Below are 15,745 nucleotides of genomic sequence, written 5' to 3' on the forward strand. Positions count from 1 at the left end.
CACGAGGGCCAATCAGCGGCGAGCGGCCGGATTTGAAATTAACGGCTTGCGGGGCGGGTTTGAAATGGCGGCGCGAGCTGCGGGTGTGCGTGTTCACGGCGCGGTGCCCGGGCTCGGTGCTCACCGCGAGACAGGGATGGGCAATGCAGTCACAAACGACAGGGGACGATGTGGCTCCCGGGCTCGGATCGCAGGTTAGTGACAGATTTTACACATTGCCCTCACACCATATATCTCAAGTGTCTCCCACTCTCAGACTCAAGACAGTATCGACGCGAAACGTCACCTATTCCTTCTTCTCTCCAGAAATGCTGCCTGTCCCGCTGAGTTACTTCAGCATTTTATCTTCGGTGTAGACCAGCATCTGCAGTTCCTTTCTCCACATGAACAGTCGTGGATGTAGCTGGAGTAAAGTCAGTATTATCAATTGGCCTGCACCGCTTGCCCGTCCGCGAACTCTGACTTTGTCCAATTTGTTTCCCCTTCGCTTCCAGTCTTTTACCCATTCTCCCTACTACAATCAGACCGAAGAAGGGTCCCGACCCGAAATATCACTGATCCATTTTCTTCAGAGATGCTGTCTGGCCCGCTGAGTTATTCCAGTATTTTGTGTCAGCATGTCGGGGAGATAGCTGGAGTAAAGTCTGCATCATCAGTTGACCTGCATTGCTTGCCCGTCCACAAGCATTTTGTGTGCCGGTCGGGCATCAGGAGACTCCCCTCCCCATGACACTGAAAGTCGGTGATGGGTTACTAAACGACCACTTCGGAATTGTCCCGTCCATTAGGAAGACCTGATTCGTCTCCTATTCGCTTATTCCCATGGCCTCTCCAGTAAACAAACTGAATTTTTATTCTTAGACTACCTTTTTATGACCAACAATTAGATGAACCGTAACAACTAGAGATTAAAAACTTGGAAAAGGAGATATAAACTAGCCATTCCAAATGCACTGGTTACTGATGAATTGGACAAAAACATCAAATTGAGGCCAGCTTTTAAAATAGTAAATTACTTTGTTAGTTGGGAATCTGTATTCAATCAAACATAATTTTTTTTAACCAGAACGTTGTCTTTCATTGTCATCTAATGTACTCGATTTTAGATTCTCAGTGGAATTTTGGAAAAGGGACTCTTGACATGTTCTCCCTTTAAGTGAGAGCACCAGTATTTTGTCTATACTCAAATTTAGTACCACAAGGTGAATTCATTGAGACAAACAGGATCTAAGGAGAATAAATTATGGGTGAGGTACGAGTGCAAGTATATAGTTCCTTGAAAGTGGCATCATGATAGATAGGGTCAAGAAGGGTTTTGATGCATTGGCCTTCATTAGTACGTCTGGAATATAGAAGTTAGGATGTTTTGTTAGTTGTACAATAGACAATAGACGCAGGAGTAGGCCATTCAGACCTTCGAGCCAGCACCGCCATTCAATGCGATCATGTCTGATCACTCTCAATCAGTACCCCGTTCCTGCCTTCTCCCCATACCCCCTCACTCCGCTATCCTTAAGAGCTCTATCCAGCTCTCTCTTGAAAGCATCCAACGAACTGGCCTCCACTGCCTTCTGAGGCAGAGAATTCCACACCTTCACCACTCTCTGACTGAAAAAGTTCTTCCTCATCTCCGTTCTAAATGGCCTACCCCTTATTCTTAAACTGTGGCCCCTTGTTCTGGACTCCCCCAACATTGGGAACATGTTTCCTGCCTCTAATGTGTCCAATCCCCTAATTATCTTATATGTTTCAATAAGATCCCCCTCATCCTTCTAAATTCCAGTGTATACAAGCCCAATCGCTCCAGCCTTTCAACATACGACAGTCCCGCCATTCCGGGAATTAACCTAGTGAACCTACGCTGCACGCCCTCCATAGCAAGAATCTTAGGTATGGGGTAGGCCTTTTAGGACTGAGATGAGGAAAAACTTCTTCACCCAGAAGGTTGTGAATGTGTGGAATTCTCTGCCATAGATCTTAGTCAGGCCGCATTTCGATATTGTGATCAGTTTTGGTCACCCTGCTGTAGGAAAGATGCTATAAAGCTGGGAAGAATGCAGAGAAGATTTACGAGGATGTTGCCAGGGCTTGAGGGCCTGAACTATAGGGAGACTTTGGGCAGTCTAAGACTTTATTCCTTGGACTGCAGGAGGATAAAGGGTGATCTTACAGTGGTGTATAAGATCGTGAATGGAGTTGATAGGGTAAATGCTCAGAGAATTTCACCCGGAGTAGAACCAAGGGATATAGGTTTAAGAAAGATTTAGAGGGATATGGACCAAATGTGAGCATGCGGTATCTTGGACGGCATGGGCAAGTGCAGCCTGTTTCCCTGCTGTATGGCTTAATGACTGAATGAGAACTGACAGGGCATGTGCCAATGGACTGTTGTGAAAGTAAGCATGTAGATACAGCAGATAGTGAAGAAAGCTAATGGCATGTTGGCCTTCATTGTGAAAGGATTTGAGTTTAGGAGCAAGGAGGTCCTAATGCAGTTGTACTGGTGAGACCGCACATGGAGTATTGTGTGCCATTTTGGTCTCCTAATTTGAGGGAGGACATAATTGCTATTGAGGGAGTGCAGCGTAGATTCACCAGGTTAATTCCCAGGATTGCAGGACTGACATGTGTTGAAAGAATGGGTCGACTGGACTTGTCTTCACTGGAATTTAGATGGATGAGAGGGGATCTTATAGAAACATATAATTCTTAAAGGATTGGACAGGCTAAATGTAGGAAAAATGTTCCCGATGTTGGGGGAGTCCAGAACCAGGGGTCACAGTTTAAGAATATGGGGTAGGCCTTTTAGGACTGAGATGAGGAAAAACTTCTTCACCCAGAAGGTTGTGAATGTGTGGAATTCTCTGCCATAGAAGGCAATGGAGGCCAATTCACTGGATGTTTTCAAGAGAGAGTTAGATTTAGCTCTAAGAGCTAAAGGAATCAATGGATATGGAGGAAAAGCAGGAATGGGGTACTGATTTTAGATGATCAGCCATGATCATATTGAATGGTGGAGCTGGCTCGAAGGGCTGAATGGCCTACTCCTGCACCGATTTTTCTATGTTGCTTCTGGCTGGAAATTGAGCTGGTGGCAGTCTTTGGATTCGAGCTTGGCCTTTTAGTTGTGTGCAAATCTTTGGAATACTTAACTCCAAGGGACTGTGGACACTTGGTCAGCGATTTGTATTCAAGCCTGAGATCAAAAGGATTTTTGACACTAAGTGTACTTAGAGATTATAGGGAGAAGGCAGGAGAATGGGGTGAGGAGGGAGAGATAGATCAGCCATGTTTGTAGACACAAAACGCTGGAGTAACTCAGCAGGACAGGCAGCATCTCTGGAGAGAAGGAATGGGTGACATTTCGAATCGAGACCTCAGCCATGATTGAATGGCGGAGTAGACAATGGGTTGAATGGCCTTATTCTGCTCCTATCACTTTTGAACTTATGATTGTATTGATTTTTTTAATAAGCATCCTTTCCAATGCAGTAATCGTATTTTTTAAAGTGCTTTGCCCAAAATGGTGATGAATGAAGGTTCAGTATAGCTGGTATATGTACCATGATTGTGGAAAGGTAGAGTTCAAGCAACAAGTGAATCTGAGCCACCGGATCATAATGAATCACAGAATGGGCTTTAAATCCTGTGTGACTCAGGCTTGTTTCTTTTATTCAGTCTCTGGCCATTGCCTTTGTGGAAGGCAATTCAAGTCATTATCCAAACTGGAGCTAATTTTATTAACTCGTACCCTTAGGCTGTTCTTCGTGGTTTAGGATTACTTGCTTCCACTCAGGTTCTGAGCTGGCTGATGAATCCTGTGCAGGATCTGCAGTCTCCATCACAGGTGGCACCTGAAGGTGGGAGATGGGGGCTAGTTTGGAATGTTGTGCATTCCGTCTCCTTTCTGCACAGCATAGAGCAAATGCGGCAAGTCTGATACTTTTACAAGAGTAAAATTGTCACCATCAGTTGACATTTGCCCATTAAGCTTGCAGTGTGCTGCAGTCTATCACCTGAGAGATCTCTCCCCAAGACAACGGCAAATTGAATTGACCTTGAAAACCCTAATGGCACAACACTTTTTTCAGAAACTTTTAATAAAATATGCCGAATACTATATGGGCAGCACAGTGGTGCAGCTTGCAGCACCAGAGACGCAGGTTCAATCCTGACCTCTCGATTGATGTTTCTCCCACATCCCAAAGATGAGTGAGTTTATAGGCTAATTGCCCTCAGTTGATCGCCACTAATGTGTAGGAAGTGAATGGAATAACATAGAACTAGTGTGATCAGGCGTTCGATGGTCAGTGTGGACCCGACTGGCCTCAGGACGTGTTTTCATGCTATATCTCTAAACAAAATTAAATAAAATGATAACCATAAAGTGCCAGGGTTAATCATGTGAATGGATTTCTGAATGATAACTAATCCAACAAGTATGCATTCATATGTCAAAATTATAGAGGCTTGAGTAGTGGAAGGGGAGTACTTGGATCACTGCTGTTTCCAAAAGCATTTCTGTAGACTTGCTGATGAGCATACGCAAGTGAAACAGAAAAATAAACAGCAAAGCCAACACAATAACCAAACCAAAATACAAAACATTGAACGTGAATATAATAATCAGCATCTTGAAAAGGGTGACAATAAGGTAACATGGATAATACAGTAACATTGTTTTATGAAAGGGTTCCATAGTATGGGAGGTTGTTGTTTTTCTGTTTGGTTGAATAACCATGTCAACAAATAACAGCTGTTTTTGTAAATACAAGTAAACAAATAATTTCCATCAATGACTTCCATCATTGAAATAATTGATCATTTGTTCTGAAATTTATGATTGTCCTCGTTTATCAGTTTATATTTATGAATTAGGGTCATTTTCAGGATCATACAGGGTATTGTAACAAGAACAATTACTCTTATTTAAATAGCATATTTAGTCATTATCAGTATTGCAAATTACAAAGGTCCCAGCATTGATCTCAGCATCACAGCACTTGAAACAGACCCTTGTCAGAAATACTGCAATTGACCCCACGCAATACACCAAGATCACTATGTTATGATAGTTGACTAAAAGCTTGCTCAAATTATTATTTTTAAGAGCATCTGATGGGACTAGGGAAGGAATTGCTGAGATTGGAACCAATTATCACCAATGGAAAAATACTGAAGAGTGTTGTATACAATGCAAACTAAATATTTGCCAATTTATTAATCTGATTTTAAAGTAGTGTCTGTTTTTCTCTCTCTTTTATATCCGAGCCCACAGAACTTGCCCACTTATTAATCATAAACAATCTGAAAATTTAGACCTAAAGCAACTTGGTAAAACAACTTGCAGATGTTTTACACAATTTTGGGGGATTCTTTCATATTTTATCTAGCTAGTCTGTAGCTGTGAAAGCATATTCATACTTTTTTTAATTGGCATCAGCATTTGAAATTCTACATTTGTCATTTTCATGAATGGTGATTTGATGGATAAAACATTACTTTTCATATACAGCACTAAACATCAAGGAAGATTGACACATTTGATCTATTTGTCAGACCTAATTGTTCATATGCCTATTGTCATGGTTTGTATATGATGATGTGATTACGGGAATCCAACTAATTGGCTGGATTATGTTTTGTTGTAAATTGCTGAAAGCATATTCCAGACTTTTGTTGGCAAATCATTTTAAGAGTCACTGATTGTTTAACATAAAAATTGATTTTAGTTTAAGCCATGTCTTGTATCTCAAGTGTTCAGTTCAGAATATTTAAATTGATCTTCAAAGATCCAGCATCTGTTATAAGAAACTCTGAGAAAGAAGGAATTGGAATATTAATTGTCACATCTTAATGTTAATAAGGACATAAGGAGGAGTAAGAGTGAACCATTTGGAAAAAGAGCAATTCTAACTTTTCTAGCTATTTATGAGAATTCAAAAATTAAACTGCTGGAGGGGTTCAGCAGTCCAGGCAGCATCTGTGAAAGGAAATGGACAATGATATTTCAGGCTGGGATCCTTATTTTAGACCCTTGTTCAGACTCTTAACCGATGCTACCTGATCCACTGAGTCTTTTCAGCAGTTTTATGCTCAAGATTCCAGCATTTGCTGCCTTATGTCTCCATGATATTACAACCTTCTCTTTCCAGGAATTAAACTGGGAATCTCTTTGGGATTATTTCCTATGCCAGTACATCCTTAAATAAGAAGGCAAACTATACGCATAACTCCAGTTACAAACTCACTGTCACTCTGTATAGTTAATACAATTCTTTATCCATTTTAGTATATTTCAACCAGTTCCATGTGCTCAGATGTGGTTGACCAATATTCTGTGCAAGACCTTATTGAAAGCTTTCTGAAAATTCACATCCACTGGTTCCCTCATTTATTCTACTCATGGCATCCTCAAATACTTCAAGAAGATTTCTCAAGCGTGATTTTTTGTTGTTGTAAATACCGAACATGGAAAACAGTTTTGTTTATGAAAACAATAATTCTATTAATTCTGAAATTATATCCAAAGGATTGAAAGTTTTAATTAAACTAAGAAAGCAATCTGTGTAGCAATGCTTCAAGCAAATCTAGAAAATTTTATTTTATCCTAGAAGATAGATTTTCCACCACCTTAGCACCCCTTCCCTGCTGAGTTACTCCAGCATTTTGTGTCTACCTGTGTTCCATTGAGGGGGCTTCAGTTTCACTGGGCTTTCATTGGACTGCCTTTTGTCCTTTTTCAAAAGCAAAATAATATTTCTAATAACTTAATGCTGTTCTATGTTGGAAATAACTATTCATTTGTTTCATCCATTCTCATAAATCTATGTTCATTGGTCAATTTGTAGAGGGGCAATGTTTGATTTTACTTTTTGAATACTTATGAACAATTACAAATATTGCCTGATCTAAATAACTCGAAATATATTTTTTTGAAGTATGAGGTAATTTTGTCAGGTAACAATGTTCTTTCCGTACAACACAGATAATAGATTTGTTATCGTGTATGTGTATGTTAGGTTTTTGAGGCACCGGTCAACATTTTTATCATTTATAGATGCCTATGCCGAATGGAAGTCTCCCATTGTGAAGCGTGTTGGAAGTGATAAGGAAAACAATAATATTTTCAGTATGGCTGTTACTCCATCCAAGAAAGATTTCAAAAGTGCTGAAATGGACAGTGGACCAAAAACGCCTCGGAAAGCAATTCCTCTTCATCAGATACCAAACGGTACCCCTTTAAAAGAATTACAAAAACTTCAGAGGGGTTCATCAAAGCCTCAATTGGGTACCAATACTGTGCCTCCAACCACAGCCAGTTTAATCTCATTAAACATTAAACAACAGCCTCGTGTTAATTGTCAACTTCAGTCCACAATGTTAGACAAAGAAGACGCATTTAATGTTATTTCTCCAGAACTCAGTGACATAGTGGATTCTGTTTCAACCTCAGCAGTAAATTTAGACCAAAATTATATTAAGTTTCACTTAAATCCCATTGGATCCAAATTGATCTCTGAAAGCCCAGCCAAAACATTTGAAAGAATGAAAGGAAAACTTCACTGTAATCAGATAACTGAAAATTGCAATCTTCAAACAACTTATGGATTGAAAGAAACTGATCAACATTCTGATGCCTCTGTGAATGGACACATCTTAAAAAACACCTTTGCAGGTATGAAGTAATGATTAAATATTGTCTACAATCCAAGGATATATTTAATATTTATCACTGGCCATTTGCTAGTTGCATGCAAGGAATTAAAATTATTTTGTTCAATTTATTGTGTTAATTTTTTTTTAAACAGGTGAATATAAAGGTTTTATGTAGCTTAGTGTATTTTAGTTGTATATGAAGTATTGTTGAAAATTTAAAAGTTTCTCAATCTTTCCAGTTTAAACCTTTTTTATAAAAAGGTAAAATCCAAATGCAATGCGCCAAATTTCTGTATCCCTAATTATGTTAGTTACCATGCCATTTCTGGTCAGGTTAAGTAGTCAGTGCAGTAATAACAACTTTCTTTAAATATTCATAGATATTAATGTTACAATATTTTATTGTATATTTATATGCATATCTATTGTATGTTTATTTGCATACCATTCAAAATCACATTGATTGTGTAGTTTATGAAAATTGACCAATTTGCTTGGAATTTCTGCTTCATGTCTGAAGTAATCAGAACATGAATCTTTGGGCCCATTCCAGATTATGTTTAATAACAACAGTGCAAATTTAGTATTTATCTTTAATATTACACTAATATTACACATGATCCGTGATAACGATTTGAATCCACTAACTTAATCCAATACCATTTTATATCATCCCTGCGTCAAGTTTATATGCTGTTTAAATTCCTTTTAATCAGTGCTTAAACCAAGACTGACTGGCTGCGAATTTATTGCCATCTATTTGAAAATAGGTGCAACATATGCTGTGGTAAATCCAAGTTGATATGATACGTTTCCGTAGGCAAAACATGTTTCAGGGAACACTATTTGTATTACACAGGCTAAATTCGCTATAATGTGATTTTGATTGTGAACTAGAGAACCATTTAAAAGCTACTTTACAAAAAAAAGCTATCTTGGCGGAGAAAAACAAATTCCATCTGTAATCAGACAAGTGTTTAAAAGAAAGGTAGAAAAATATTTCTAGGGCATCCTGAAAGTTTCCTTGAAATAAATGAAACATCTGAGTCATGGGAGTCTGTGGCACAACACCACATTAACAGCTGGTGAAGCCTCTGAAAGACACCAAGCATTTCGTGACTGCCATGAGAACATGGAGGTCAAATGTATAGAAAGTACACCTACCTGTTCCAGTTACAGCATAAACCATAGATCCCACATTGGCCACCATGCAAGTCATTCTTAACTCTGCGAAACTGCCAAGAAGAACTAAGAGGAGATCTAAGATCTCAGAGAAGACCTTGGAAATGATGCTGACATTATTTACCTGATTGGAATCAGGAAAGAGGAGCTGTCCAAAATCGTGAATGCCTTTAGGGGAATAAATGTGACAAAAACAGTTTCTAATGCTAATGATTGATGGAGAAAACACAAAAGAATGAGTCAACATTTGTAACATTTAGTTTAAGATTTGGAGTGTGCTGCCTGAAAAGGTGGTGGAAATAGATGTGCTAATAAATCGGAATTATAGGATTCATATTTAAATGCAGGAAAAAAAAATAAAACTATGGGCAAGAGGTGGGAGAAGAGTAGATGGATTGAATTAATTGGGCCTAACAAACAGCCAACCTAAACTTCATTCCAAGCACCAGACCATACGATTTGCATCATTGTAAGGCTAAATCCATTTGAGATCATCACGTTATTTGTTATAGGAGCTCAGTTATAATCTATAACCTATAATATTGATTATTATCTCAATGTAACATTGTCCAAATAGCACCCCAGATCTTTAGATCACAGAATGGGCATTTTTTTCTTTATAGCTCATGATTAGAAAACCCAGCATTCCCTATCTCTCTGTCCCTGCCCCACCCAAGTTGCAGTAGCTTCTCGTTTTTACCTAACAAAGCTACAATGGCCTGTTTCCTTCATCATCGTTACTTTTTTGCATATCTTTCATTCATTGCTCTTTATCTCTCTACATCCTTGCCTATATCTCTTGTTTCCCTTATCCCTAACCAGTCTGAAGAAGGGTCTCGACCCGAAAAGTCACCCATTCCTTCTCTCCAGAGGTGCTTGCCCATATAAAAATCTAAATAACCTTTTTGCAACCAGTACCCACGCGAGCGAAATCTGAATGAGAAAGTCCAGCTGTGGGCGGTTCTGCAGGAAAAAACAGAAACAGAAACAGAAACAGGAAACCCTGAGTGTCGCAGCATTCTGTCGATATATGAAATCTTGTCCAAGCAGTGCACATTTTCTTTGACTCGAGCAGAATAAATATGAAAAATAAGTTTCTAATGCTAGTGATTCATGAAATCTGCAGCACCATGTAATTTCTAAAAACAGTCACCATTTCTGCACATAAATAAAGCAAAGCCAAAAAAATCATAGATCCATACTATTCAATTCTGTGCAATACCAGAAAATTTCAACTCGGATTGAACTCTTCACTATTGGATTTGGCTTTGCGCATTTAATAGAAGTAACAGGGATATGAGATAAATAATCTACTGACCATTACATCAAACCACAATTAATTGTTTTAAACATCAGTGTCTACTTGCCAGACATTAAATGAAAAGCATATGCATAGAAATATCCAGTTTCTATCCTATCTAAATGTCCTATGTAAATTTATGATTGACCGCAGTTCCAAATCCGGTGAATGGATTCCACATTGCACGCAGGAAGAACCACGATTCTGTGATGCCACCGTCCCCAGCAAAAACATTCTTACAAATGAAGCAAAATGTGGAATTGAACAATCAACGTACTCCATTACCTGCACTAAAACGTTCAGGACATGAAGGTATGATCAGTTGATTTTACAATTTATTTTTAATATTCCATACATTCTGACCCTTAACATATTTTCTATTTACTGTGCTTTATACAAGTGCCGCTTGTAGCTTTCTATTCTCATAGATACTTTGAGATAATTATATTATTTTGATTTAAGTGCTTATTTAGTTAACACATGCCAATTGCATTGGGGTTTCTCAATTCAAATCATTTTGTAAATTAGAAATAATTGTAATTCTCAATACCAATTTCTGGTACTGACAGTATTTCTCACCGTAGCGTAACTCTTAAAGTGCTTTTTTTCTCTACCCTTTTGACGTCATGTTCAGTCTGATAATCTGATGTGATTCTTACCTATATTTTTGAGTTTAGCTTGCAGCCTTTTGTATGTCATTTTGCCTGAGATTTAAGTATATAATTTGTGCATTTACCTTATCACTTGGGATGCTAATTTATCAAAAGTTCCAAGAAAATTGTCCTAAAAGGATTTTTGAATAAATCCATATTGATGATTAATATTGATGTAAATTTCCCTGGTGTATGATGAATAAAGGAATATATTGTATTAATAGAAAAAGTTGTTTCTCCCCTTTGATAATGGATTTGCTATCAGTTAATGGAGTCTTGATGGCGTGGTGTGAATTGTCCCCTTATTTTGAACATTTTACTTTATTTAAATTATAGGAATTCTCCATGTCCATTTTATTTTCATGATTATCATTGCCTCATGATCTCTCATCTTTCAACACAATTGGATGCAATTAATCACTGGCTGTAGCATTTTTGTGACTTTTAAGCATTGCAAGAATTTCTAGTGATTCTAATATTCTTTCTTTCTCTTGATATTTATTTTTTTGCAACTAGTTGGTTTGCCGCAGAGTGACCATCGTGGAATATCTGTTTCAACAAGAATGTCAAATATGCCAAGTACCCATCAGCCTACAAAAAACATGATGATGTCCAATGTTGATTGTGCTGCCAAAAATGTTGAAAATTGGGATGCTCTTTCTCTGAATTTGGATAATGGCAATGTTGCTGATGATGAAAGGTCACAGTTCACAGCACAAAACACTGCAAATTCAAGTTCAACCATCACCCATGCCAACCACGCAAAAAATGAAATCCGGGACATTATAGATTTCAGTGCCACCTCTTTACAAAAGGGTGCTTATCCAAATAAAAATACAGTGCAAACAAAACATGAAGAAGCTAATAAAGATATTGAAGGATGTGAGGAGCTGTGCACTATTTTGCTGAGATCACCAAAGATCATCATACCTAGAAAAGAAGCAGAAATTGAATTTGGAAAATCAATTCCTAACAACGTTGATAGTCCCAAAAGGAAAGAGGTAAGCAAAATCAACAAATTAGATGTTTTTAAAATGTAATAACTGTAACATGTTTGACAATTCTTTTTTTTAAAAATTCCTATCATTTCTGGTATCGTGGTTCCAGAATTAAGAGACTATTGCAAATGCAGCACCGTACAAGAAATTTAAGATTTATGAGTGGAAAAATTATGTCCTATTTTTTGTCATCTGGAATGTGTGCAATAGTTGAAATATTTAGCAAAATTACTGTATAACCATGATAAGTGTTTTATTTTTTACCCATTGGGAAAATGCTAATAAGATACTGTTCTAAACACTGCTAATACTAATTGATTACGGGTGTTTATTTCTTGTATATTTCTTCAGAATGTACGTTTTTTGATCCATACAGAACTGGCCCCTGTGTTTTGAAATACTATGTAGAGCTGATAGCTTCTCCAGTGCCTATCTGGGGAATGTCACCATTTGGTTTCCTTTACAAAGAGGGATAAACTCTTGGTTGCTCTGAAAGATTTTGCATTGGTGATGATAAGTGAGATTGATGTATTGAAATTCATTTTCATAAAAACATTGAAATAGACCCTTCGTTCCAACTCACTGACTTGTCAAGCAGTAATTTACTTTAATTCTGTTTTAATCTCACCAAAACTCCCTGTAGATTCTACCACTCGTGCACATACTAGGAGCATTTCACAGTGGCCATTTAATGTGTCAATCCCACCTGCCAAGGAGTGTCCAAGGAAACTGTAGCACTAAGGGAAAACCCGCAGTCAGAAAGAGAATGTGCAAGCTGCACATGGACAACACCAGAGATCAGGATTGAATGCAGGTTGTTGGAGTTGAGGCATCAGCTCTACTTGCTGTGTTCCTGTGCCGATTTCTCTGTCTTGAGAGTACATCGTCGAGATACATAGTTTTATGTCTAAGCTGTGGAGAAATTTCCGAGGAGAGATCTTGGGGTTGTGAATTTTTGGAATATTCTGCAAGAGTCTGTGCTGGGACTTCTATTGTTTGTGATATATATATATATATATATATATATATATATAATGACTTGGATGTAAACGTATAGTAGTGTAGGAAAATAACTGCAGATGCTGGTACAAATCGAAGGTATACACAAAATGCTGGAGTAACTCAGCAGGTGAGGCAGCATCTAGGAGAGAAGGAATGGGTGACGTTTCGGGTCAAGACCCTTCTTGAGACTGAAGAAGTTGAGGTTTTGGATGCCTCATTACAGGAAGGATGTGAGGCTTTTGGAGAGAGTGCAGAAGTTTACCAGAATGGATTAGAGGGGATTAGTTGTACGGATAGGTTGTAAGGATGAATTGTTTTCATTGTTTCTTTTCAGTGAAAAGCCTTTGTGTGCTATCCAGTCAGCAGAAAGACAATAAATTATTACAATCGAGTCATGAACAGTGTATAGATACTCTGCTAGGGGTTCTGGTGGAAGCAGATCTGATAGTGGCGTTTAAGATTCATGATCAGCACCGTCTTTTGGGGCCAAAGGGCCTGTTCCGTCTTTTTACTCCAGAATTGCATTGGTGCAGAGTGAAAGATCATATTCAAGGTTATCAACATATTTTTGTATTCAAAATGAATTGTATATCATCTTACAAAGTAAATATTTAATTCCTTGTTGATTTTTTTGAAGATGTGATAAATGTTGAGCAATTCATTGCTAAATTTGGAGATTATGTCACCTTTTAATTAACCTCCCATTTTGAATAAGGAAAGCCAATCTTCCTTGAACGGGTACATTATTCTTCAAGAGATGGATATTGATTAACAGGTGACCAACAATATGTAAAATTATTAGTGGCTACTAGATGTCACCCACATAATTAGCGGAGGGGGGGGGGGGAGAGAGGGTGCTGCACCATTGCAGGAGAGGTTTGGGCCCAATGGGTCTACTTGGTCCAGTCTTTTCTATTACACGGTGCCCAGAACTGAATACAATACTCTCAATGTGGCCTCACCAACATCTTATATAATTGCAACATGACCTCCCAACTTCTATACTCAATACTCTGGCTGATGAAGGCCAATGTACTAAAAGCCTTTTTGACCACCCAATCTACCTGCAATTCCCCTTAAGGGAACTATGCACCTGCACTCCTTGATCCCCCTGTTCTACAACACTACCCAGAGCCCTATCATTCACTGTGTAGGTCCTGCCCTTGTTAAACTTCCCAAAATGCAACACCTCACATTTTTCTGCATTAAATTCCATCAACCATTCCTCAGCCCATTTGGCCAATCGATCAAGATCCTGCTGCAATTTTTCACAATCATCTTCACTATGTGCAAAACCAACCACTTTTGTATCATCTGCAAACTTGCTAATTATTTGGTTAATATTTTCAAGTCTGATAGATTCTTTAATGATATATCTGTGTAATATAATTCTTTAAATATCAAGGAAAAGAAGATTACACTCTCAAATTGGATCATCCAGCAAATAAAAAGCAGCCAGGAAATTTGTGTTGAAGGAAAAAGGTAATTTACCATTTGTTTTGATCCCTTTTTATAAACACCTCCCCCCCCCCCCTCCACCCCTATTGTGAGAAGCTTTGCTTATGATCAATCTGTTAGTTAGATGCCAAGTGTTGGCAGATGATGAGCCAGAAAGACCTGAATTTTGTTTTATCCAATATGGCATTCAGTAGGAAATCATTTTTGCAGCATTTAGGACTAGATTTTCCGCTAATTTCCCCTCGTCTGCTATGGTAATGAGAATTTTAAAACGCCTTCCAGGTTGAGATCAATCAGCATTGTGTAGAGATCAAAGCCCAGGTCTTTCTGGTTGAACTAAACAATAATTTAAGTTAAACCATTAAAGAAACAAAAAATCTTTAAAAAACCAAGACATCAGGGAAACATTTCCATCTAAAAAAAATGAAAGAAGTCAAAATCAAATCATTCAATTTGTGTGGCGCTGCTACTCCACCACTGTAACTTCCAGAAATTAAGCATTATGTACGTTGATTATTTAGAAATGTGTTAACATGACTATACTTTTTCCCCAATTTGGATTATTACTAGAAATTACTGGTAGAAATAATAGTCTATACAGTACTCTGATCCCAATGAAAATTTTCTGTACAAAATGCATGTCTATTTTTCTTACAATTCATTGAATTATTCCCAGAATGTTTTCCCATTGCCATTGCTGCCATCTCCCTAACTTATAGGTGTTAATGATTTTTTTGCTTCCAATTTAATGGAGGCAATAAATTTGGTTATGTTCAATAGCATATCTGGTGCTTAGGTTCAAGTATTGCTGTTAAATCTTTTATATATTAAACACACTATATAAACTAATACACATGTGTTTCCCAAACAGGGATGGAATATACTGGCATAGTAACGTAATTGCTGAACGAGTAAATCGGAGAGAAGTGAAATCTATTACTGGTTCAATTTATGTTCTGAAAGGTCCAATGGATTACGTTTCAATGAAGAACCAAGGTATACAACAGTGGCGGCATATGTTCCATTGGTACATCATCATTTGGCACAGATGTTTTGTGTTTGAACTAAAATTCATTTTGAAATGTATTGTTAGAAACAATTCATTTGGCGCAGATAGTCCATTGTGTTTGTTCTTCTGAAAATTCCTGCCATTTTTTCTAACTTGATATTGCCACAGTCTTCCATTTCCTCTTTCCATGTATGTTTTTCTAGATTTTCGTTAATATGTTCTATCCTTTCAACATTCTATGCCTGAATGAGTATCTGCTGAATTCATAGAATTGTATAGCACATTTGGAAGCCATTTGACTATTTCCTGATTTATAGAACTACGCGATTAATCTCCATCCGATGAAAGGTCATTGATCTGTAAACCTAGCTATCTCTCTCCGTGCTTGCAGTTTGCTCTAAAATACTTTCAGCAATTTCAGCTGTCAATTACCCTCAATCTCTTCTTTCCTATGTATTCTCTACACAATTGTGTTTCATCGTGA

The 15,745-nt window shown here is 37.8% G+C and overlaps 1 protein-coding gene across 1 annotated transcript in view; it reads left to right on the top strand.

Moving 5' to 3' along the window:
- The first annotated feature begins 110 nt into the window (after positions 1–110).
- The window catches only part of mis18bp1 (MIS18 binding protein 1), a 46,629-nt gene continuing 30,994 nt past the window's right edge, over positions 111–15,745 (top strand). The window contains exons 1-6 of the mRNA XM_078407191.1: positions 111–194; positions 7,061–7,678; positions 10,295–10,453; positions 11,311–11,795; positions 14,200–14,276; positions 15,124–15,248. Coding sequence (XP_078263317.1) covers positions 137–194; positions 7,061–7,678; positions 10,295–10,453; positions 11,311–11,795; positions 14,200–14,276; positions 15,124–15,248 — 1,522 coding nt within the window. The 5' untranslated portion in view covers positions 111–136. The remainder of the gene's footprint in view (positions 195–7,060; positions 7,679–10,294; positions 10,454–11,310; positions 11,796–14,199; positions 14,277–15,123; positions 15,249–15,745) is intronic.

This window comes from Rhinoraja longicauda, chromosome 10, assembly GCF_053455715.1.
Source record: "Rhinoraja longicauda isolate Sanriku21f chromosome 10, sRhiLon1.1, whole genome shotgun sequence".
Lineage (NCBI taxonomy): Eukaryota > Metazoa > Chordata > Chondrichthyes > Rajiformes > Arhynchobatidae > Rhinoraja > Rhinoraja longicauda.